This window comes from Euprymna scolopes, chromosome 42, assembly GCF_053919585.1.
Source record: "Euprymna scolopes isolate OS-2025 chromosome 42, ASM5391958v1, whole genome shotgun sequence".
Classification (NCBI taxonomy): Eukaryota; Metazoa; Mollusca; class Cephalopoda; order Sepiida; family Sepiolidae; genus Euprymna; species Euprymna scolopes.
In genome coordinates this window covers 42,813,318-42,838,490 of record NC_136523.1, presented here as the reverse complement: position 1 = coordinate 42,838,490, position 25,173 = coordinate 42,813,318, and the positions used below count along the sequence as shown (strand labels likewise).

At 37.2% G+C, this 25,173-nt stretch overlaps 1 protein-coding gene across 2 annotated transcripts in view; it reads left to right on the top strand.

Annotated features, from left to right (window-relative positions):
- LOC145267048 (centrosomal protein of 78 kDa-like) overlaps window positions 1-25,173 on the top strand; it is a 264,312-nt gene that overhangs the window by 190,828 nt on the left and 48,311 nt on the right. For both annotated transcript variants that reach the window (XM_080122992.1, XM_080122991.1), the window contains exons 8-9: window positions 6,163-6,276; window positions 15,551-15,630. In XM_080122992.1, coding sequence (XP_079979118.1) covers window positions 6,163-6,276; window positions 15,551-15,630 — 194 coding nt within the window. The remainder of the gene's footprint in view (window positions 1-6,162; window positions 6,277-15,550; window positions 15,631-25,173) is intronic.

Sequence of the window (25,173 nt, the reverse complement as noted above, 5' to 3'; positions counted from 1 at the left end):
ACTCTGCCGTAAGGACTCTGACAGACATATGCACGGGCTTGGAGTATATATTCGGAACACCCTCCCCTTGACTAGAGAAACTAAACTAGAATCGGACAATCAAGCCTTTATGTGCTTTAGACTTAACATGCAACATAACATTATCTACTTTTATTTTCTCTACCGTTCTCCCTCGACCCAGGACTCTACCCTAATAAACAAAGTCTCTGACAGCATAGATACAGCACTTTCCCTCGATACTAGCGCACAAGTGCATGTGTTTGGTGACTTCAATGTCCACCACAGGAACTGGCTTGGATTTTCTACTCACACAGACATAGACTACATATAACTTCTCTATATCTCATTCCCTATCACAGATGGTTATGTTTCCAACCCATTTCCCAGACCAGCAAGAACAACACGCATCACTTCTAGATCTGTTTCTGACCACGGTTCCCGATGACTGTGTAACTAATGCCCACAGCCCACTTGGGAACGCTGATCATGCATTGATAATGGTTGAAATAGCCATAAACTTTAGAACCAAAACTGAAGAGCCACTGCTCAAAACAACGAGATATTATACAAAGGATTACTGGGAAGCCATCAGGGATCTCATCAGGGACGCCCTATGGCAAAATATCTTTTCACTTCCTGCTGAACAGTGCGCAAATGAGACCACTGAATGGTTCAAAACAGCAATCGAAGCACATGTTCCCACACAGAAATTTATAGCAAGCCCAACTCTCCCCAATGGTTTACTTCTACTGGTGCAGCCGCCATCGCACAAAGGTAGCATGCGTACTGCAGATTTAACCGCCATAAGTCCAGTTCAAACAGGCAGAAGTATATAGAAGCCAGAAGTAACTGTAAGAAAGCAATAGCGACAGCTAAGAACCAAAAAATGCATTGAAGCACAGAAATTATGGACCTGCGACTTCTTGAAAATCTACAACAGTGTAGTAAATAATGGGCAATCAACAATCCCCCCATTATCCAACAATCATGAGGTTGTTTGCTCAGCAACTGAGAAGGCTAACATGCTTGCCAGTCGGTTTGCCTCAAACTCCACACTGGACCCTTCCAACCACCCCCTCCCTGACTTTCCTTTGTGGGCAGACGCCACACTGGATGATCTGAAAATCACCCATTCTCAGGTGCATGCTATCATAAGAAACCTTGACACTTCAAAAGCATGTGGACCCGATCTCATCCCAGCTGTGCTATTAAAAAAGTGCTCAGGTGAAGTAGCTCCAGTTCTCTCCAAACTCTACAACAAATGCCTTAATGAATCTTGCTTTCCGGGCTGTTGGAAAACTGCTTCTGTAGTACCAGTTTTCAAGAATTCTGGCGAAAGAACTGACCCATTAAATTATCGCCCCATTAGCCTCCTCCCACTTTTTGCCAAAATATTTGAGACCTTAATTAACCATGCTCTAGTCCATCACCTTACAGATGTTAAACTTCTGACTGACCAACAATATGGATTTAGACAAGCCCGTTCCATAGCAGACATCCTAACTGTAATCTCTGAACGTATATACCATTCACTGGACAAAGCGGGAGAGGGCAGAGCGGTAGCTCTAGATATATCTAAGGCTTTTGACAGGGTATGGTGTGAGGGTCTCCTCAGGAAGATTAGATCATACGGTATCACTGGTAGAATACTTAACATAATTAAATCCTTCTTAGATAAGAGAAAAATCCAGGTTGTCCTCGACGGTCGTACATCTAAACAATATGATATAAATGCGGATGTGCCCCAGGGGTCTATCCTTGGACCTCTATTGTTCCTGATGTTCATAAATGACCTCCCCGACAAAATTTCCTGTGAGATGGGTATATATGCTAATGTCACCACACTCTATAACAGGCATGACAGGAAAACAAATGAACATATATCTAATGAAATGGCAGAAACACTAGAGGATGACCTCCAATCAGTAGTGGAATGGGGACAAAAATGGATGGTCACGTTCAATGCCGCCAAGACTAAACTAGTTTCATTCAATAATTGCAAGAAACCTTCTCTACCACCTATAGCAATGGCCAACGACTCTTTATCTGAGAGTACGTCTTTCAAGCTCCTTGGCCTAACGTTCACAGGAAACATGAGTTGGAACAATTACATTGAGGGCATTGCCGGGGCCGCTGCAAGGAAGGTGGGCTCTCTCTACCCTGCTAGACAACTACTAACACCCGAAAGTATCCTGTACCTCTATAAGGCAACCATTCGCCCATGTATGGAGTATTGCTGTCATATTTGGGCCGGTGCATCGGCTACTAGTCTCTCGCTCCTTGACAAGGTTCAAAAGAGAGTCGCAAATCTGATAGGCCCTAAACTGGCATCTAAGCTTCAGCCTCTATCCCATCGACGAAACGTTGCATCCCTCTGCCTGTTCTACAAATATTTTAATAGTGAATAGACATTCCTGTAGCGAAGATGGGGTCGCCCCCTCTTTCTTGAGCCTGAGTCAAGCTCGCCATAGAGAAGGTCTTTAGGGATGCGCCCATCATCCATCCTGCGCACATGGCCCAGCCAGCGAAGACGTCGCTCACGCAGTAGAGAGTAAATGGATGGGATGCCCGTTTTCTGCAGAACATCAGTATTACTCACTCTGTCCTGCCATGTGATACCAAGTATCCCACATATACACCTCATATGGAAGACCTGGAGTTTCCTCTCTTGTGTTGAGTATGTAGTCCAGGATTCACTCCCATAAAGTAGAACACTGAGGATGCACGCTCTGTAGACGGTCATCTTGATGGAAGTGGTAAGGTGCCTATTTTCCCAGACTCTTTTAGTTAGTTTAGAGAGGGTTGTGGATGCCTTTCCAATCCTTTTGTTTAGCTCCACGTCCAATGAGAGGGTGTCTGAAGCAGTGGAGCCTAGATATTGAAACTGGCGTACGACCTCTAGTGGTGTGCCTTGGATTGTGATGCTGGGTGGGGAGGCGGTTGCTTGTCCCATGACTTGGGTTTTCTGGCTGATGGTGAGACCAAACAGGCTGCAAGCATTAGCAAACCTGTCCATCAGTCTTTGAAGACCATCTTCCTGATGCGATGCTATAGCTGCATCATCGGCAAACAGCATGTCTCTTATCCGAACTGTCCTGGTCTTTGTCCTGGAGCGGAGTCTGGCGATGTTGAAGAGACCACCATCTGACCTGGAGTGCAAGCAGATACCATCCGTTGTGTTCTTGAAAGCATGCTTCAGGAGTAGGGAGAAGAAGATGCCAAAGAGTGTTGGGGCCAACACACAACCCTGTTTGACACCACTCCTCACCCCAAACTCAGCAGACATGCCACCGTTAAATTGCACAGTGGTCTTCATGCCATCATGAAAGGATCTTATGATGCTGAGGAATTTTGGTGGGCATCCAATCAGTGGGAGAATTTTGAATAGTCCATCTCTGCTCACGAGATCGAATGCCTTGGTCAGGTCTATGAAGGCAACATACAGAGGCTGGTTTTGCTCTCTGCACTTCTCTTGCAGTTGGCGTAGGGAGAAGATCATATTGATTGTTGATCTCTCTGAACAAAAGCCGCATTGAGATTCTGGGTAGATTCGGTCGGCAAGAACGTGTAGTCGCAGTAATACTATACGTGCGAATAGCTTGCCAACGAAGCTCAACAATGAGATACCGCGGTAGTTGTTGCAGTCACCGCGGTCCCCTTTGTGTTTGTAGAGAGTGATGATATTTGTGTCTCTCATGCTCTGAGGCACTGAGCCTTCTCTCCAACACTGTATCAGAAGAATATGGAGGGGCTCAAGCAGGCTAGCCTTTCCACTTTTTAAGACCTCTGCTGGAATATAGTCCTTTCCTGACGCTTTTCCTGATAGCAGTCTGTCTATTGCCCAGGATAGTTCTTCTATGGAAGGCTCCTCATCGAGCTCATGCATCAGCGGTAGACGATCAATGGCATCCAGGGCAGACTGATGTACCATGTTTTCCCTGGAGTAAAGCTCGGAGTAGTGTTCAACCCATCTGTCTAGCTGTTTAACTTTGTCTAGTATGGGTTCACCCGATTTAGACTTCAGTGAAGCAGTTTTGTTAATTATGGGTCCTGTAGCTCTCCTGATCCCGTTATACATATTTTTTATATTTCCTGTATCAGCTGCATGCTGGATAGACTTGGAGAGCTCCATCCAGTAGTTGTTCGCAGCTTCTCTTACAGCCTTTTGAACTGCCCTTTTGGAAAGCCTCAGTGCAGCCAGCGATGTAGGAGATGGGTTGGCCTTGTATGAGAGCAAGGACAAACGCTTTGCCTCAATCAGAGGGTTGAGGGTAGCAGAGTTGGCATCATACCAGTCATTGCGTTTGCTACCTGTCCTCCTCCCAAAGACTTTGAGAGCTGTAGAGTGGATGGCATTTTTCAGTGTTTCCCACTGTTCAGATGCAGTCCGGGTGTTATCTCCTTTGAAGGTGGAGGTTAACATCTCGTTGAATTTCGCACTGCGATCTGAGTATGTGGTCTTGCTAACATCAATACGGGCAACACCCTCCTGTTTAGTGTGGTAGAAATCTTTGGGTTGAATTTGACTCTACTGCATATTAGGGAATGATCTGTATCACAATCAGCACTGTGGTAGGCTCTAGACATCAGAAAATGTTTGAGGTACCTTCGTCTAGTAATGATTAGATCGAGCTGGTGCCAACACCCTGATCTGGGATGTCTCCAGGACACTCTGTGATGCCGTCTGGCAGCAAAGAATGTGTTGGTAATGCAGAGGTCATAGTAGGCACAGAGTTCTAGAAGGCGCTGGCCGTTACCATTGCATTTGCCCACTCCAAAGTTACCAAGGCAACTCGACCATGCATCGTTGTCGCCACCCACACGTGCATTAAAGTCCCCAATTATAATCAGGTCTTCATTTTATGGAAATGCCTTGCTGGTGCTATCCAGCCATGTGTAGAAGTGCTCCTTGATGTCGTCAGGCGCTGGGGCATACACACATAATAAATTAATTGTTCCATCTGTGGTGTTCAGTCGTAGTGAGATTAGGCGCTCAGGAGCTGAATCAGAGAGTTGTACATTCTGAAGCAGTGAGTTTCTGACTGCGAAACCAACACCGTGTTCCCGGACCTCCTCTTCCTGTTTTCCTTGCTAGAAGAAGGTATAGTCCGATTCCTTTAGGCATCCGGTGTCAGCTAAGCGTGTTTCTTGGAGTGCAGATAGCTCGTTGTTGATGATGGCAGTTTTTCGAATATCGGAGATGTTGCGTATGTCGGTAGATAGGCCAATCGTCATAGTACGAACATTCCAGCACCCTAGCCTGAGTGTTGGGTTCTTTGTGTTTCTTTTGGTTTTGTTAGATGCAATGGTTACTGGCCACTTGTTGGAATCATCCTATACCCTACGCACCCAGTAGGGTAGGTGACCAGTGGCGGGATAGCACCTTACTGACTGAGAAAACTTCAGCCATGCATCTGTATAGGACTAAACAGGGGAGCGACAGTCACCGGTTATAAGCCTATAGCTCAATTGGCGTACAGCTGGGCGCCAGGGGTCGGTCCTAACGGTGGGAGAAGTTATTTAATTTCATTGAACAGCTACCGCCCGCCACAAAGCTGAGCAGCCCTCAGGCGAGTAGTAAAAAATAAAAAATGCTTTTGAGTATTTTAGTGATTTTAAGCAATTTTAATCGTCTTTTAATTTCATTTCACTATTTTTATTTTTGAATTTCATTTTTTATTTTTTACTACTCATCTGAGGATGACCAATGAAGATCGAAAACGTTCGCGATTACGGCGAAATTTCTTTTTTCACTCGGAAAAAATGTTCGGAAAATGGTCCGAAATGTGCATAAAAGAAAACATGCTGCCTAAATATACTAATATATCTATATATATTGACCTAGAAAGCCACACATTGGTGTTCGTTTAACCACCTGCTTTTTTAAGCATTTAATTTCAAACGTTATCACTTCTCTGTCCTCTTGGTGTCGTGGTAAGTTATCAGGCTGTTCGCGTCAATGCTTTGGGTTCGAGCCTACCTTCCTACCAAAACTTTTTTTTTTTCTTTTACACCTCCAAAACACCCGGGCAACGCCGTTAGTATTCCATAATTAAGAAATGTCATTATTCCTTTTTTATCTTGTCTCTTATGCAATGGTGTTTTTCTACAAGACTATATTGTCGTAGCCGCCAACCACTTATGGAGTATTTTATTTTTCAGCTTTGGATCTTCAGAATTGCGGAATCACTAAAATTGGTGCCCAGTCTTTCAACGACATGCTATTGTACAACACGACTTTGGTGGTGTTAGATATACGCGCCAACCCAATGATTGGTAAGTCGGTTTGTTTCAAATTTTTTCGCAAGTGTCATTGATGGACTTTTTATACAGCCAACATCAGTATTATTCCTATTTACTTGCGGTTCTGGATATGACCTAAAACTATATCCGATGGTGAGGCCCCACCTTGCGGGCCTTGGGGAGTGTGGAGCTACCTTTTAATTGCCATTGCTCCCACGTCCACTCTGACCCGGAGTGGTAGTACCTGTTAGGGTCCCAACTATGGGTTAAATAGAATCTGCCTTGAAAAAACAAATATACTCCATTAAAAATCGTTCCTCAAAATGACTAGATTCGGCATTAAATAACCTGAAAAAGGTTGATATGCCGTAAAACAAAAACAACCAATCAACCAACCTATTTACTTACCTCCCCACGAAGGCAGAGTTGGACACAATGTTGGTTTTTAATGTGGGGGAAATCCAGCTCCCCAAAAAGGGTCTCTCTGAATAGGAGCAAAAAATAAAAATTTCCTCAGTCTAGAAGGATTTCTCCTCTCCTGATCGAGGTCAAAACAGGTGAAGTGCAGTATCAGAACAGATACTACACTGTGATCTTGGCCATTTGTATTGTTATTTAGAGAAGAGTGTCTTGTCGGTTATGTATTACTATAGTTGGGGGGTGCATGGTTTCTCAGGAAGTGACGTTGCTTATGAAAATTAAATTGTACCGTATAACTGGATGTACGCTACATATAATTAGATCCTTCTTAGACAATAGGATCATCCAGGTTGTCATTGATGGGCGTACATCCAAGCAGCATAACATTAATGTAGGAGTGCCTCAGATCGATCCTTGAGCCACGATTATTCCTGATATTCATAAACGACCTCCCTGATAATATTGTGTCCGAGATGGGTATATTTGCTGATGATACAATGCTCTATAACATGCATGAGGGAAGAACAGATGTACACAAATCTAAGACAATGGCAGAATCATTAGAAAATGACCTTCAGACCGTAGTGGAATGGGAACGTAAATGGATGGTAACATTTAATGCTAGTAAGACTAAGCTGCTCTCTTAACAATTATAAGACGCCTCAACAACCACCGATATCCATGGAAAGTAGAACCCTACCTGAGAGTTCTGTCTTCAAACTCCTCGTCTTAACATTCATGAGCAATATGAACTGGAATAAATACATTGAGGACATTATGAAGTCTGCTGCAAAGAAGGTAGGTTCCCTCTATCGTGCTAGAAAACTACTCACACCTTAGAGTATTTTGTACCTCTACAAGGTCACCATTCGCCCATGCATGGAGTATTGTTGCCACCTTTGGGCTGCTGCATCTATCACTAGTCTCTCCCTCTTGGATAGGGTCAAAAAAAGAATTTTCAATCAATGAATACTGTGGAATTGACACGAGGGTCTCACTAGCTTTATCTAATATATGAAGTAAAGTTAGTCTCTTTACCATTTCTTTGTCACCAATAGGGCTAAGACAACAACATATTCTTTTCATTGTATTGACTCTAGTGTGTATCTGTTAATATCTTATATGCTTTTATATAGAGTAGTGTGGTTCTTAGTTGATTAACTGTTTCAGATATATACTTGAGAGTCAAGACAATGATAAGAATATTCTGTTGTCATCAATAGCTTTCTTCTTACAAAGTCAGTGTTTGATTCTGCTGCATCAGTTTTACTTGTGGATCGTTGCACCATGTTCTTAAGAGTAAAATTTAATTTGATTTAATTTCCTCTAGAAAATAATTGGCTCAGCTAAGAATTATGAAAAAAAAAAAGAAAAATGAAATCAATCCAAAAAATACAATGAAAGAAGGAACAGGCGATTTTGACTAAAATTAATGTAACGTAGTAAACACGTTTACATGTTTGGGACCCAACACATTGTAGCCTCAATCACAAAGGAGACAAAGAATAGGAAAGAACTTCAACTCGCTCTTTCAGGTTTCTAGGAAAGACCTGTATTCCTCATTGTCCTATCACACGTGACTTCCGGTTACAGTTGTGACATCACCCATGTTTTTCTAACGAAAAAAAGGTCAGTAAAGATCCATGCATCGTCTCTCTTTTCTTTCTCCAACTTTACGGCATGGCAAGAAAGAAGAAGAAAAAAAAGATGTACAAAATACTGAGGATGGAGTATGACCCCAAAATATAAATTATAAATTTCAGACAAGTAAAATATTTGTTTATTTTCGTAATATTGTGTTGTGATTTGGCTTTCAAGCGCACCTGGTGCGTATTTTATTATATTCAAATTAAATTAACGCTTTTATAATGGAACTCACACCCCTGATGATAATCTCACATAGCCAACACACTGTTCCAGACATTACAAAATACACCTGCTGAGAGACAATGCGCGGATCTTTACTCAACGAAACGTTGCATCCCTCTGCCTGTTCTACAAGTATTTTAATGGTAAATGCTCTGACAAACTGCAGACACTTGTGCCCCCACGACGTGAACACCCTCGACAAACCCGATAGGCAGCTAAATTCCACTCCCATACAGTAGAGATCCCTAGATGTAAAAGATCTTTCTACTCCAGTAGTTTCTTCCTCAGAACCGCTAGACTCTGGAATTCCATTCCAGATCCCTGCTTCCCTAACTGTACTGACATACAGAAGTTCAAGTGTAACGTGAACCGACATCTTGTTGCCCAAATCCCAACGTAGTGCCCCAGCAGTTGCTGCCCCTGATAGTAGCCCCTTACACCAAAGTGACAATGCGCCTTGTTTGGGGTGAAAATGTCATAAAAAAAAACAAAAAAACTGACTTTTCTTTCTCCAGCTTTACAACATAGCAAGTTATTATTTATTGGATTTCCATATCAAACTACACATTCTAATCCAAGATTCAACATACAAATTATGTTTTGCATAATACCTATGGTTCGCCTATTTGTAGCATTTAATAAATAATCGTGTCTGTGCCTTAAACTTCAGTGTCAACTTGTTCTCCATTTTGAGCCGGTCACGCCAAGACCGTCTTAAAAGACAAGATGGCCAGTGGGCAAAAATAATTTAATCTGCTGACGTCATCACGGATAGTCCTTACCGGTGTCACCGGTAGGCACTCGTAACATCTTGGAGTCAGTGTAATATTTCTTTTTTTATTAAAATGCCTTCACGGTGCATCGTTCCAAATTGCTGAGGAAATTATTATAAAGGACCAAAAAGTGACAGTATTTTCATTTCCGAAAGATAAAGAATCTTAATGCAGTAAAAAAAAAAAAGATTTTACACCACCTCCATTCAGCAAAGTAAGTTTTAACGTGCTCCCCCCCCCCTGTATTTAACACGATGTAACTATAATTTAATTCAATATTATCATCCTAAATTTTTTACCATTCAAAAGAAGCTTCAAATAAATTGCTAATATTAAAAAAAAATTTTTTACAGCATACAAAACTAATGAAAATGCGAGACAACATCGATTCTTTAAAACACGTGTTTTAAAAATCTAGCAAAAATAAATTTTCCTGAAATTTTTCAATATTTAAAAATAAATTATGCCGGCTGATAAAATTTTAAAACTTTTTTTAAAGCTAGAAAGATGAAATTTAAAAATACTTATTAATATATATATATATATGAAACTAAACTAAAAAAAAAAAAACGCGCGTTCACTCGTGGTCTTTTCATTTCATTTCATTAACGTAATTGGGTTTGTATTACTGTACACATAGATTCGAAAAAGTTGTCAAAAAACAAATATATAACAAATAAATGTTATCAAAGGCAAGATAAGTTACTTTTCTACCAAATATTTTTCGTGTTTTTATTCAATGTAACATGTTTATTCAGCTCGAAAAACATAGTGTTTACCGATGTATTCGAAAATTCAAGATGGCGTCTGATTCTCTCTTTAACATGGTAAGTTTGGGATAAGGTGTTATATATAAAAAACTATACAACATACTATTAAAAACCCGCCGAATATATGTCAACCTATGTCACGGTAACATATATTGAGCGAGTTTTTAACAGTATTTTATCCGGTTTTGTATTTATAACACCTTTTCCCAAACTTACCGTGTTAAAGAGAGAATCAGGTGCCATCTCGAATTTTCGAATACGTCGGTAAACACTGTTTTTCGAGCTGAATAAACATGTTACATTGAATAAAAACACGAAAAATATATCCAGTTTGGTAGAAAAGTAACGGGTTTGTATTACTGTACACATAGAATCGAAAAAGTTGTCAAAAAACAAATATATAACAAATAAATGTTATCAAAGGTAAGATAAGTTACTTTTCTACCAAACTGGATATATTTTTCGTGTTTTTATTCAATGTAACATGTTTATTCAGCTCGAAAACCATACAGTGTTTACCGATGTATTGGAGCATTCAAGATGGCGTCTGATTCTCTCTTTAACACGGTAAGTGTGGGAAAAGATGTTATAAATAAAAAACCGGATAAAATACTGTTAAAAACTCGCTCAATATATGTTACCGTGACATAGGTTGACATATATTCGGCGGGTTTTTAATAGTATTTTGAATAGTTTTTTATTTATAACACCTTTTTCCAAACTTACGGTGTTAAAGAGGGTGCGAGACGCCATCTTGAATTTTCGAATACATCGGTAAACACTGTATGGTTTTCGAGCTGAATAAACATGTTACATTGAATAAAAACACAAAAAATATATCCAGTTTGGCAGAAAAGTAACTTATCTTGCCTTTGATAACATTTATTTGTTATATATTTGTTTTTTGACAACTTTTTCGAATCTATGTGTGCAGTAATACAAACCCACGTATTTTAACAAACTGAAAATATGGATATAAAAAAATGATTTTGCATGTTATTTTTGTTATGTGGTGAAATAATCTTAAATAAGAAACATGATTTTTTCTTTAGGTTAATTTTTTTACTGTGCAATATTTCATGAATTTATTAAAAATATTGTTTTTGATTTTGAAAAAAATATTGTGGTTCATTTTGATTTAAAAATATTCATTTTGATTAAAAAATATTCATTTTTATTAAAAAAATATTGTTCATTTTGATTAAAAAATATTCATTTTGATTTAAAAAAAAAAGTTTAATTTTAATATTTGTTTATTGTCTTAACTCATATCAAATGTTTTGCTTGTGTTCTGCTTCAAATATTCATAATCTTACATGCATAATTTTCATTTAATTATATTAAATAAACTTCAAGTTTATTTCAAATCAAATCGTGTTCCTTCACTTTTTAAAATGTAATTTATAAGTAATTAAAGAACGCATTCTAATCTTTAAAATCTATAATACAACGAAATATTCAATTGCTTATAATACTTAAACAAATAACTTGTGTTTTTTTTAATTTTTTTTTTTATTATTAATATTAGATGAGTTTCAGTATAAATCATTGTGTTCTTTCTTTATTTTAATCCAATTTTGAAGTTTTGTAACGCTGTCTGTAAAAATTACTGTTCATTATTGACAGTCTAAGAGTTACACATATCTTGCTTGTTGGGACCTCGGCGATGACGTCATTTTTTCAGCTGGCCGGCCATCTTTATAACGAAGGCCACGGTCACGCTCTCCCTTTCTCTTTAAAATTTTAGAAACTATCTATATTAAGTGCTTGATATCTTATCTTTGCAAACAAAGAGAAGATCTTTTAGAACTTGATGTAGTTTCTCTCTGATTCTTTTCACTGTTCCTCCCCCCCGCCCCCACTTGTTCCCTGCCATAATTCCATTTCATATATTTTTTTCTTAATTGTTATTAATTTTAATTTTAGCTCTGTTGAGCGAAGTTCAAAACTGGTCAGCTAGCTTTTCATTCTTTATTTTTAATTCATCATGATTAATAAATTTGATCTGGACACACACACACACACACACATATATATATATATGAAGGGATCAAAGGGCGAGAACTTGAATGCCTACTGGCAAGAACTTGAATGCCTACTGGCGAGAACTTGAATGCCTACTAGACACTGTCCTCGAGTGTCTAAGGTGTCTCTGTACAGGGGTTTGCCAGAAATATCTGGCATGAGGATACTTGTTCCATAGAAGTAAACCCTGACCAAATATTCAAAATCACATTTTGTATTCGCAGCCCAAATAAGATTTCCTCACTATGGCCACTCCACAGCTTTTTTGAGGAATGGTGCACCTTCTCCAAGTGATATTACCTCAAGTAATAGCACGAAGATGGATATTCGACCAGACTAGATAAATTCTTGTCCTGGAATCCAGTAAGACCAAGAGACCAACATGAAAGACATACTACAACGTATAAAAATGGTTAATTGGGGAGAGGAAAATTATGTTCTCAATTCTTTACTAACTCGGTGTTTGAGAGATAAAGAACTTAAATGGAACATTCGAATATTTATGTATCTCACATAGAGTTCAAGTGTTAGCCCCTGGTTGTGGGCCCCTTGATTTCTGAGAACTTCAACTGAAGTAAAATGAAACAAAAAATATGAAGGGATCAAAGAAGTATAGAAGGAGTCTTTAAATGGAGATTTATTGAGAAGCTCAACAATGCAGGTGGAGTTTTTGTAACAGAGCGCATATAAGCACATATGAAAATAGCAGCAGCAGCAGCCAAAGGATGGATGGCAAGCGATTGTATTAGCAGCAGGAGCAGCATTTGAACGCATATGCAAGTTGACAAGTGTGCTCGGGCTTGCATTTGAAGAAAATAAAAGAAAAGATCACCACGAGTCGGGGAGAAAAAAACGTCAGCGCCAAAGGAGATGGACATCTAAAATGAAGGGAGAAGAAAGAGTGAAATCAAAAAAGATGGACGTGTAAGAAATGGGTGTCTACGACTGGCGTGTAGTGAAGCTGCAGCGAGAGACTTTTAAACTGGTGCCAAGACAGGGAGAAAGAAAAACGGTAATAAATGACTTGGGTTAAAAAAAGCCTAAATCAAAACGTAGATTCCATAAATAAAGCTTCTTTCTTAAGTGTGCACGCCTGTGGAACTCTTTTCCGTTTGCCTGTTTCCCAACTGACTACAACTTGGATGTCTTCAAGTCCAGCATAAACAAATTCCTGATGAATCGCCCCCTTAAGTAAGATACTTTATCAAATCTCCAATACTAATGATTACTACGATACTATCCAATTGATTACTGTACATGCATTAACCCTTATCCCTGAGTGGCTTCCGGGCCTTGATAAGTGGTGACCACCATGTAAAAAAAAAAATTATTTTGGTTTCTTTGTTCGTTTTTGATGGTGTCGGACAGCCTGGGGGTCCAAGACAGGTTTGAACTATAATGAACACGGTCTGAGCATAATGACAGCGTTACATGTAAGAAAAACATATACTGTTGCATATAGATTTATTTATCAGTTGAAACAAGGGAATACATTCAAGGGCGTAGGGGTTATTAAAGCTCTTTATGGACTTTTATTTCAAATTCAATATAGGCACCTTCATTTGCCACCAGCTTTTAAAGTCAACCAGGAATCGCATCAACCAATTTCACAAGAAATTCTTGTGGAATGGTGGTCATCACTTCACATATTCGCCCTTTAAGTTCTGCTAAATTTCTTGATTTGGTTGAGTAGACTTGCTCTTTCATCTAACCCCCATTGAAAAAGTCGCAGGGCGTTAAATCAGGACTTCTGGCCAGCCATTCATGCGAACCGCGATGACTATTTACAAACAACAATAGCAAAGTGTGGAGATACCTCACTATGTTGAGAGATGAAATTTAGCCAATTATTGGGACAATATTGAAGATTAGATTTTTATGCAAGATGGAGCTATTCGTGACCATACACACACACACACACACACACACACACACACACATTCACCTTTATAATATATATATAGATAAATAAAGATTAAAGCAAAATTAGTCACAGTTTTCTAAGAACTCGTTTCAGTTATTAATTTCAAGACTGAATAATACTGTAATTATTAGATGTAACTTTTCACAAACTTTATTTTTTTCTAAATAAAATTAAACGTTTCTTTTTAGATCGGATGCTTGCTCACAGCATCACTGAATAAGGCCATTGCCACAGATAAAAAAAAAAGTCACAGGGCGTTAAGTCAGGACTTCTACCCAGCCATTCATGCAAACCATGATGACCATTCACGAATAACAATAGCAAAATGTGGAGGTGCCTCACTATGAAATTTAGCCAATTATTGGGACAATATTGAAGATTAGATTTTTATGCAAGATGGAACTCCTCCACAAGGGAAAATACACAAAGTGATGACTACTATTTTGCAAGTGTTTCTTGTGAAATCAGTTGATGTGATTCCTGGTCAATTTGAAAAAGCTGGTGGCGAATGAAGGCAGCCATATTGAATTTTAAATAAAAGTCCGTGCATTATACTTTCTTCTCATATTCATTAATTGTAATAAATCATATTTCAAAAATAAATTGTATGCATTTTAAAATAGAGAGTTACTTTTCAATCACCCTGTTATATTGGAATCAAACATACCAAAGCAAAGATGCAATTACATCACACTCATTATATTTTATTAGTAGTATATGTTGTGGTTTAAATCTTGAAAGAAGAACAAGAAGGCTTGCAAACAGTGAAAAGAAAAATATATTAACAGAAAATACAGAAACGTATATTGGTTGAGTTGGACTCCACTCAACTGGAAGGACAAAGTAATGTTATAACCCACTCCCACTGAGTCTCAGCGCCAGACTACTCAATAGCAGAACCTGGTTACCGGAAGTGACGTCAGGAATAGTCCATTGTCAGAACCTGTAGGGGTGCCAGCCCAACAGTATAATACGTCTTATTTTTATGCAAGATGGAGCTGCTCCACAAGGGTGAAAGCAGTTAATGTGATTTCTGGTCGACTTAAAAAAGCTGGTGGCGAATTAAGGCACCTATATTGAATTTTAAATAAAAGTTCATGCATTTTGAACCTACAAACCACATTGTGCAAAAACAAAAAACATCTTATCCACACTAGAATGTTCACGGCCCGTTGTTCTATCATTGTTGCTAAGCGATGATTTGAAAAAAAATGGCTTTACCGATGATAGATAAATTAAAATAACGGTTTAGATTATCAGTAATTATCGCGGAGGTCATTCTGGGACAAAATTTAACTAAAATAATTCCCAGATTTATACACTAAAGTTCTGTAAATTTTAAAGAAAATCTGTTCAACCGTTTTTGAGTTTATAAGGAACGAACTCACACACACGCACACAAAGTTGCATTTATTTTAAGAACTTGTTTCAATTAATAATTTCAAGACTGAATAATACTGTAATTATTAGATGTAACTTTTCACAAACTTTTTTTAAAAAAAATAACATTAAACGTTTCTTTTTAGATCGGATGCTTGCTCACAGCATCACCGAACAAGTGATGCTGAATGCAAAGGCCATTGCCACAGACAATTCAAAACCAGAAGTAAGTTATCTCCATCTTTGTTTTCTTTCTGTTTTTTTTTTTTGTTTTTTTTTTTTTCTTATTTGAACAATGCTTAAGCAATTTTTTTTTAATATGAAACAAAAAAATTTTTTTTTTCCTGGTTTTCATTTTGGATTTGACATTTTTTAAAATTCCAATTTCTTTGGATGCATTTAGAATCTCTCTATAACTGGTTCAGGATTACAAGTAGATTCATAAATTTTTTTTTTTTCATATATCTTTATATTTTCTAATGCATAAAGTAACGTTGGTATCTTTACCATTTCTTTGTCATCGATAGCTTTCTTCCTACAAAACCAATATTATTTGCAGTAAATTGTACAGATTGGTAGAGAAAATACTGTGGAATTGATACGGGGGTCTCACTAGCTTTATCTAATATAGAAAGTAAAATTAGTCTCTTTACCATTTCTTTGTCATCAATAGCTTTCTTCCTACAAAATCAGTATTTGATTCTGCTTCATCAGTTTTACTTATAGATCGTTGCACCATGTTCTTAAGAGTAAAATTTAATGATTGAATTTCCTCTAGAAAATAATTGGCTCAGCTAAGAATTATGAAAAAAAAAAAGAAGAAAATACGACATATGAAATCAATCCAAAAAATACAATGAAAGAAGAAACAGGCGATTTTGATTGAAATTAATGTAACGTAGTACACACGTTCAGGACCCAATACATTGTAGCCTCAGTCGCAAAGGCAACAAAGAATAGGAAAGAACTTCAACTCGCTCTTTCAGGTTTGAAGAAAAGATCTTTATTCCTCATTCTCCTATCACATGTGACTTCCTGTTATGGCTGTGACATCACTCACGTTTGTCTAACGTGATAGCGCTCCTTCTCTCTGACCTCCGTTCTCTCGAACCTCTATCTGTTAGTGGACATGGTCCTTTTATATCTTTTTCTTTTTCCCTACCGTGACGTCACTTCGCACATGGCTCGGCATTTACATACGCGCATCTGCACTATGTTACGTTAACACTTTATACAAGCTAACATCACAAGTGCATTTGAGAAGTTTTATAATCGCATAAGCATATAAAATCAACAGTAGGTGCTTCGATATGGCGGGGGCGCGTTCGAAATGAATGTTTCTGTTTAGAGCACAATTGAGCAATGATAATTGACTTTCGCGTTTTAAACTTTAATTCAATTTTATAACATCAACTGTAAGTTCTCTACAGTGCAATGTAAACTACACACACTCACACACACACACACAAAGTGACTTTTACATAATAGTAGATAGATAGATAGAAAAGGAACTGTGTGTTCATTTTCTATGGACTCAAAACGGCTGGGATGATTGTTATGAAATTTCACACCAAGGTACTTTATGTGCTTAGCAGTGTTCTTAGATAGGTTTTGTATCGGAGTGTCTTTGATAAGTATCGATAATCGAAATAATCTGATGAAATAAGGAACAGATGATTTTGACCAAAGTTAACACCTTACACAGCCTAACATCACAAGTGTATTTGAGAAGTTTAATTACTACACAAGCCGAAAGGTTCAGCATATAAAATCAACAATAAGTTCTTTGATATGACAGGGACACATTCGAAATTAATGTTTCTGTTTAGAGCACAATTGAAGCATGATACTTGACTTTTTCATTTTAAACTTTAATTCAAGCCATTATATAAAAATAATTTTAAAACATCAACTGTAGGTTCTCTACAGTGCAATGTAAACTACAGTGTACTGTGGACTAAGTTACTGCGGGGGAGGCCTGTGAAACGTTTCCCTGGTGTGCCACGGTAGATCCCCAACTAGAGCAGGCAATTAATCGATAAAATATAAAAATATCAATGTCTGGATCAAACTAAGCTGAGGCTTCATAATTTAAAAAAAAAAAAAAAAAAAAAAGAGTATTTTTGATGTTTTTTTTTTTTTGTTAGTTTGGTATCAAAATTATTTCAAAACAACCACGTTGTAGTCAACTAGGAAGCAGCCTCAGGATATTTATTATATCCCGACATATAACTGTGTCCTCCTGAAGTTTATCGTAAAATGACACATTTTTTTTTATTTCCCGAATCAATAAAACACTTTATAAAAACAGCACTGAATTATGTTTGTTTCATATATCAATGAACCAAGGTCAAAAGCCACTCGAGGATAAAGGTCAATGAGATGATTGGTAATGATGGTGGTGATTGGGTAGAATTTGATTATTTAATATGACAGCTCAACAAGAATTTGTTTACATTGAACTTTTTTTTTTTTTTTGCTTATAATCACTCCAAACAAGGTACATCGCCTCTGAAATATATGGGTCTACTCTGAATCAGATACTATTCCTATAGAAACGTTCTAAGAAGGGAGTTGAGCAGCGCGATGTCTGTTCACTTCAAAACGACTATGTTGTAGTCAACTAGAAAGCAGCCTCAAGATATTTATTATATCCGAACATATAACTGTGTCCTAAATGTCTAATATTTAGTTTAAAAAAAAGAACCCCCTCTCCAACCAATTTTAAGCAAATGAATCACCATGCTTGAAATAATTTTTATTAAAATCAATTAAATATATTTAAGAAAAAAATTAAAAAAATAATAAAATTATATATATTTAAAAAAAATAAAATTAATTAAATATATTTAAAAAGAAATAAAAAAATTAAATTTATTAAATATATTTAAAAAATTAAATTAATTAAATATATTTTTAAAAAAATTAATTTTTTTTTTTTTTTTTTTTTTTTTACACAGTGATTACCACTTATCAAGGCCCGGAAGCCACTCAGGGATAAGGGTTATTGCAAGTACATTACGTTAGTGTGGAGATTTGATGAAGTGTTTACCTAAGGGGGCGGTTCATTAGGAATTTGTTAACGTTGGACTTGAAGACATCCAAGTTGTAGTCTGGTGGGAAGCAGGCAGACGGAACAGAGTTCCACAGGCGTGCAGTTCTAAGAAAGAAGCTTTGTTCATGGAATCCACGTTTTGATTTAGGCATAGATATAGAGTGGGGGAGATTTTTCACAGTGGATTCAGCTAGACAGGTGTTTTTTGTGAAAGATTGGCGAGGGGGGACCAGAGATTGGAGAAAAAATAAAAAATAAAATCAATCAAATATATTTCAGAAAAAATAAAAAACAAAATTCATTAAATATGTTTAAAAAAAAAATAAAAATAAAATTAATTAAATATATTTTTAAAAAAAATTAATTAAATATATTTCAAAAAATAAAAAATAAAATTAATTAAATATATTTAAAGAAAGAAAAAATTAATTAAATATATTTTTAAAAAAGTACCTGATGCCTTTTTTTTAATCATTTTGTAATCAAAATTATTTAAATAAAAGAATGATTTAATTATTTCATTCACCTGGTACAGGCATTGATGGCTATGCCTCTCCATCTATCTCTTTCCCTTGAGGCATTCATGAATTCATTGTTGCTTATCATTCAGAACCCTATTCACGCTGTTTCTCAAAAGTGTTTCCGATGTCTTGCCACAACTTTCTTTGCAGTTGTACAGACAGTAGGTTGCAGTTTCTTTTTGTCCGAGCAATGCCCTAACTGGGCGATTGTCCTGACCATTGTACCCAAAAGAATCTTCTGCCCAGCACAACATAATACGAAACCATGAACAGAATTATTCCTGATTGTTTCCGTATTACAATTAATGAAATATATTTAAAAAAAAATATCTGATGTCTTTTTTTTAATTTTGGTCCCCCAATTTATCGGAGAGGGACCTATGTTTTCAGTGGCGTCCATGCGTCTGTTAGCCTGGACGATTGCTAGATAATCGTCCGTTAGTTTTTCCTGGAATTTTGCCACAAATTGTTTATTTTGGAGGCAAAATTATTTAAAAACAAAAAGAATGACTGAGTGACTTCATTTTTATGGATTAATATATATTTATTGGACACATCGAATACAAATAGAAAAAAAGAAAGACACAGAAAATATGACTAAACTAAATTGACTGTAGAAAGACTCCCGGGCAAGCTTTTTTTATACACAGAAATCACCAGTTATCAAGACCTGGAGGCCACTCGAGGAAAGGGTTAAGTTATAAATAAATTGTTTTATTCATATTTTTTTTTTTAATTAAAAACTTACAATGGATCGGTTTACTTTTATTTATAACATATAAGAGAATTTTAAGTATTTTAATGGTGAATGCTCTGATGAACTGCAAGCACTTGTGCCCTCATGACGTGAACACCCTCGACAGACCCGACAGGCTGCAAAATCCCCCCCCCCACGCTGTAGAGATCCCTAGATGTAAAAGATTTTTCTACTCCAGTAGTTTCTTCCCCAGAACCGCTAGACTTTGGAATTCCCTGCTTCCCCAACTGTACTGACGTGCAGAAGTTCAAGTGCAACGTGAACCAACATCTTGCTGCCCAAATCCCTACATAGTGCCCCAGTAGTTGTTGCCCCTGATAGTAGCCCCTTACACCAAAGTGGCAATTTGTCTTGTTTGGGGTGAAAATGTAATAAAAAAATAAAAAAAAGAATCCAATAAGGTCATTGTAGTTTGCTTGAAGCTTTTTGTATAATGTGTAAGGAGTTTTTTTTTATGCACAGGAATCACCAGTTATCAAGACCTGGAGGCCACTCGAGGAAAGAGTTAATGGGTATACATTAGTCAATGGGGTTCGCGTAGTAGACATAAGTAGTGGGAGTTTTGTAAATTGGATTACTTAGTGGGACGGTTCATTAAGAACTTATTTACATTGGACTTGAAGACAATCAGATTGTAGTCAGCCGGAAAGCAGGCAAACGGAAGAGAATTCCACAGACGTGCAGTTCTAAGAAAGAAGATTTTGTTCATGGAATCTACGTTTTGGTTTAGGCGCAGATAAAGAGTGGGGGAAACTATTGATAGTGGTTTTGGCTAGACAAGTGTTTTTCGTGAAATTTTGATGAGGAGGGGACTGATAGATTGGAGCTCAGCTGAGCACTTTCCATGAAAATAACGATAAAGCAGACTTCCCTTGCATGTAACTTACAAAATATGCACACACACATGTGTAGAATAAATAATTAAATTAATTAATTATAATTACATCCAATTTCATTCAAGTGGTGTCCTGCCTGGTACAGGCATTGACGTCTATGACTCTCCAGCCATCTCTCTCTGAGGCATTCATGAATTCATTGTTGCTCATTATTCTGAACCTCATTCACTCTATTTCTCAAAAGTGTTTTAGATGTATTGCCATAGCTTTCTTTGCAGTTGTACAGGCAGTAGGTTGCAGTTTCTTTCAGTCCGAGCAATGCCCATACTAGATTATTATCTTGACCATTGTATCTAATAGAATCTTTTGCTCAGCACAATGAGATACGAAACCATGAACAGAATTATTTCTGATTGTTTCCGTATTACATCAGTCACTTGCTGATCAGGGAGGGGGGGGCTGAAGTGGGGTCTCGACCTTGTTCAAGGGTCTTCCTCAGACTAGTGGAGGGGAGTCTTACCACCCTATACAGTGCTGAATATTCTTAAATGGTCACCCATCTAGTACTGACCAGGCTGATCGTTTCTTAACTTTGATGACCTGGCAAGGACGGATGTGTCAGCATGTTGTATTTTAGCATAATTAAAAAATTATATTCCAACATATGTGCCTTCCTGTGCATTAGGTTTCAGAAAATATGTCTACCATTTTGTTATTCCCCTCCGCAAAAGAAAAAAAAAACATTACAAAATGTCCGACAATTTAAAACTATTTGTATTATTATTCATCGGACTACTATTCTCAACTTTGCCACAACCATAAAGCAGATTCCATACTTAGATATGATAGTTCCAATAGAGGAGGCAGCCTTGAATAAACCCGAAGTACAAGGAGGTGAACTAAGGTGGAAAGTGAGACGAGCACTTGAGAATTCAAAGCCTCCAAAACCGAACCTCTCAAAGGAAGGAGTATCGGCTATCAAGTCCCTACGCAGTGACAATATCATAATACTACCAGCAGACAAAGACAATGCTACAGTGTTAATGGACAGAGCAGAATATTCCAAGAAATTGGCAGATTTAATAGAATCTGGTGGTTATCGTAAAGTGAAAAAGAATCCGACCCTGAAAACGGAAAGGAAGCTGTCACAGATCCTCAGCAAGAACAAGGACCTTATACCACCTGCGAAATACAGACAGATAGTACAACATCTCAAAATGAGAACAATAGTCCGATGAATAATAATACAAATAACCAATCCTCATCTCAAAAATTCAGAAACGTCAATTTAAAATTATTTGTATTATTCAGACTACTGTTCTCATTTGGAGTGCCATTTTTTATAACATTTCAGTCGATGTAACCTCCGACATTCTTTAGTAGCACAGTGGTTAGAGTACTTGGAAAAAATCAATTATAAAACTGATATTCTCCTAAAGGTTGAAGGTTCAATTCTCAGTGTGGGTGACCGAAAAGACAATTGCAAATTACTTAGGGCCTCTATCCAGTCATGGTTGATGGAACGAGAACATGCTACCCCCGTGAAGTAAATAAAAGGCTTCCGTTTGAAATTCTGTTCAAATTCCCCAGTTCGATAGAAACATTCCCGAGTGCGACAAGATACACATGAAGAAGGCCGGAGGTTACATTGACTGAAACGTGAAAAATGACACTCAAGATGAGAACAGTAGTCTAAAAATAAAAATCCAAATAATACAAATAATCAATCCTCATCTCAAAAATTCAGAAATGTAATTTAAAACCGTTCTTGAAATAATTTTCATTTAAAAAAAAAAAACGTCAAAAAAGAAGAAAATAATGGATTTCTTTTTTTATATATATAAAACTAAGAATAAAAATGTCAAATAGGAAAAAAAGTTTTGCTGAAGTTGATTGTAAAATTACATTTTTTTTTTTCATTTCCAAAATCAGTAAAACTCTTTAAAAGGACAACACTGAATTATATTTGTTTTTTTATATATCAGTGAATCAAGGTCAAAAGCAACTCAGGGATAAAGGTTAATAAAATTGTTAGTTAGATGATGACTAATACTTTGAGAGGATTTAAAATGGTGGATGGAATATAATTTTTCATTTTGATGTTAGAAATATGTGGAAGGGATCAATAGAGAAGTTGAAGGCAGAAAATCAGTGAACAAAATATTTGTCAGTTACGAGACTGCATACGTCTACCTGACAATGTAAGGATGGGCTTAGGTCTTATTGGGCCGTTATTACTCAATATTGTAGGAAGTATTCTTGAAGTTATATCCTCAAAACGATGATAACTTAAAGACTATTCATCTGATCAGGTTGAAGTTTTTTTCCATAGTGGTTTCTGTTATCAAGGAACATGAGATCCAGTCGATATGTAACGTGACCGTTTCACTCAAACCATGTTATTTTCAACTCCTCAGACCCACACATTGTCTGATACCGTCACAGGAACAAACAAACCACATAGGAAGGACATAAAAAAAAACTCAGTTGTAAAGTTACACTGTTCTGCAGAAACTTTCACCAAACTTTCATGAAAAACACTCGTCTAGCCAAAACCACTATCAATAATTTCCCCCACTGTTTATCTGTGCCTAAACCTAAACATAGATTCTATGAACAAAGCTTATTTCTTAGAACTGCACGCCTGTGGAACTCTGTCCCATTTGCCTGCTTTCCAGCTGACTACAATTTGTCTTCAAGTCACATGTAAACAAGTTCTTGATGAACCGTCACCAAAGTTATTCAATTCACAAAATTTCCACTCCTTACGATTACTATGCTATAATCCCATTGACTACTGTACATCCATTAACTCTTATTCTCGAGTGGCCTCCGGGCCTTGATAAATGGTGATTCCTGTGTTAAAAAAAAAAAATAAATAAATAAAGTTAATTTTTCAGTGTGGGTGACTGAAAAATACAATTGCAAATTACGTTGGATCTCTATCAAGTCATGGCTGACGGAACGAGAGCATGTTACTACCATGAAGTAAACAAAGGATTCCGTTCGATATTCTGTCCAGATTCCCGAGTTCAACAAAATACACCTGAAGAAGAAAAGTGTCTTAGCTTTTGGGACCGTAGAGTTCGACTTGACTTGGAGTTCGCAGTGTAAAGAGGAGGAATGCCAGCCAGTCAGTCTGCTTTTATGCCGATATTTAAAGGGTATGTTGGGTGGTCGGGGAGGGGGGGGATAATCTTGGTGAGTGATGTATTTTTATTTATTTCTTTTAAATTCAACATTGAATTATCTATCTAATGCCAGAATGTTCGACCACCCCATAATAAATATGCTATAATGGAAATTTTATCAAATTGAAAAAGTCTGGTTATTTTTAACTCGTTTAAAAATCTGGTTAAGAAGTAATACCTTTAGGGTTATGTATTAACTTTAGACTAGCTAGAAGTAATGATTACTTTAGAAGAAAAAAAAAAAAAACGCGTGTTTTTGAGTTCAGATAATATGCAAATATTATTTGGGAAATGTTCAATTTCATGGGAGACATTTCTCTTTTTTCTTTTTTTTTTTTCTCGTTTTAAATATAAGAAAAAGTATTGGTTGGTTACACTGACTGAAACATTGTTTAAATGACACTCAAGGTGAGAACAGTAGTCGGATGAATCCAAATAATATGTATACAGTTTTGATATATTTGTTAATGTTGAAGAGTTCTTAAAATCCAGGGGAGGTAACTGCAATCTATGATTTTGACAAAATATTAAAGTCCGCCATTTCAATATAGAAGAGCGGTTCGGAGATTCCGAATAATACGACAACGTGCATATAAACATGAAACGCCTTGGCGTGTGATTATACAGATAACCAATATTTCAGTCCTGACCCTGACACCTGCCAACAATGTTCGGTGTAATATTTGCACGCTCGACGGATTGGCAATAACATGATCTGTTCTTTTTAATAAGAAGCGAAACCAATAACCATTTGAAATCTTACAAGACGAGGTTTTCAATTCTTCAGAACACCGATATCCATTCTGCCCCCGCCGCCGCCTCTAAAAATCTGTCATGCTTACCATTCTGCATGGTGAGCAATATTGCATCGCTACATTAGCAAATATTCATCTGCCGATCAAATCAAACCAGCACCCCCCCCCCATCCCCGAAGCCACCTTTTCTTTCATCTCTATTCGTGCACGAACGGATCCGCAAAGCAGGAAACCTTTATGGCTCAGTTGGTAGAGGATCCGACGTTTTAAAGAGCTAGGGATGTGGAGTTCAAGTTCTTACTTCAACTCTGGTGCTACCAGATCGGGCTGTCTGAAGATATTGGCTTCCTGAGACGAAATGCACCTAATATTGATGCTTTTTGTTTTGCTACAATTTTTGCAAAACTTAATTATGCTTTGCAAAATCAAAAACAACAGCCCACCTTTTCCACCCTCTTTTCCTTTCTCCATATTTCGCAATGTCAAAATAGGCTCCTCTCTCTCTCTCTCTCTCTCTCTCTCTCTCCCTTATTTGCATCATTCCACTCCTCTTATCACTTCTCTTATTTGTCCTTTCCTGCTGCTACCAGATCAGGCTGTCTGAAGATATTGGCTTCCTGAGACGAAATGCACCTAACATTGATGCCTTTTGTT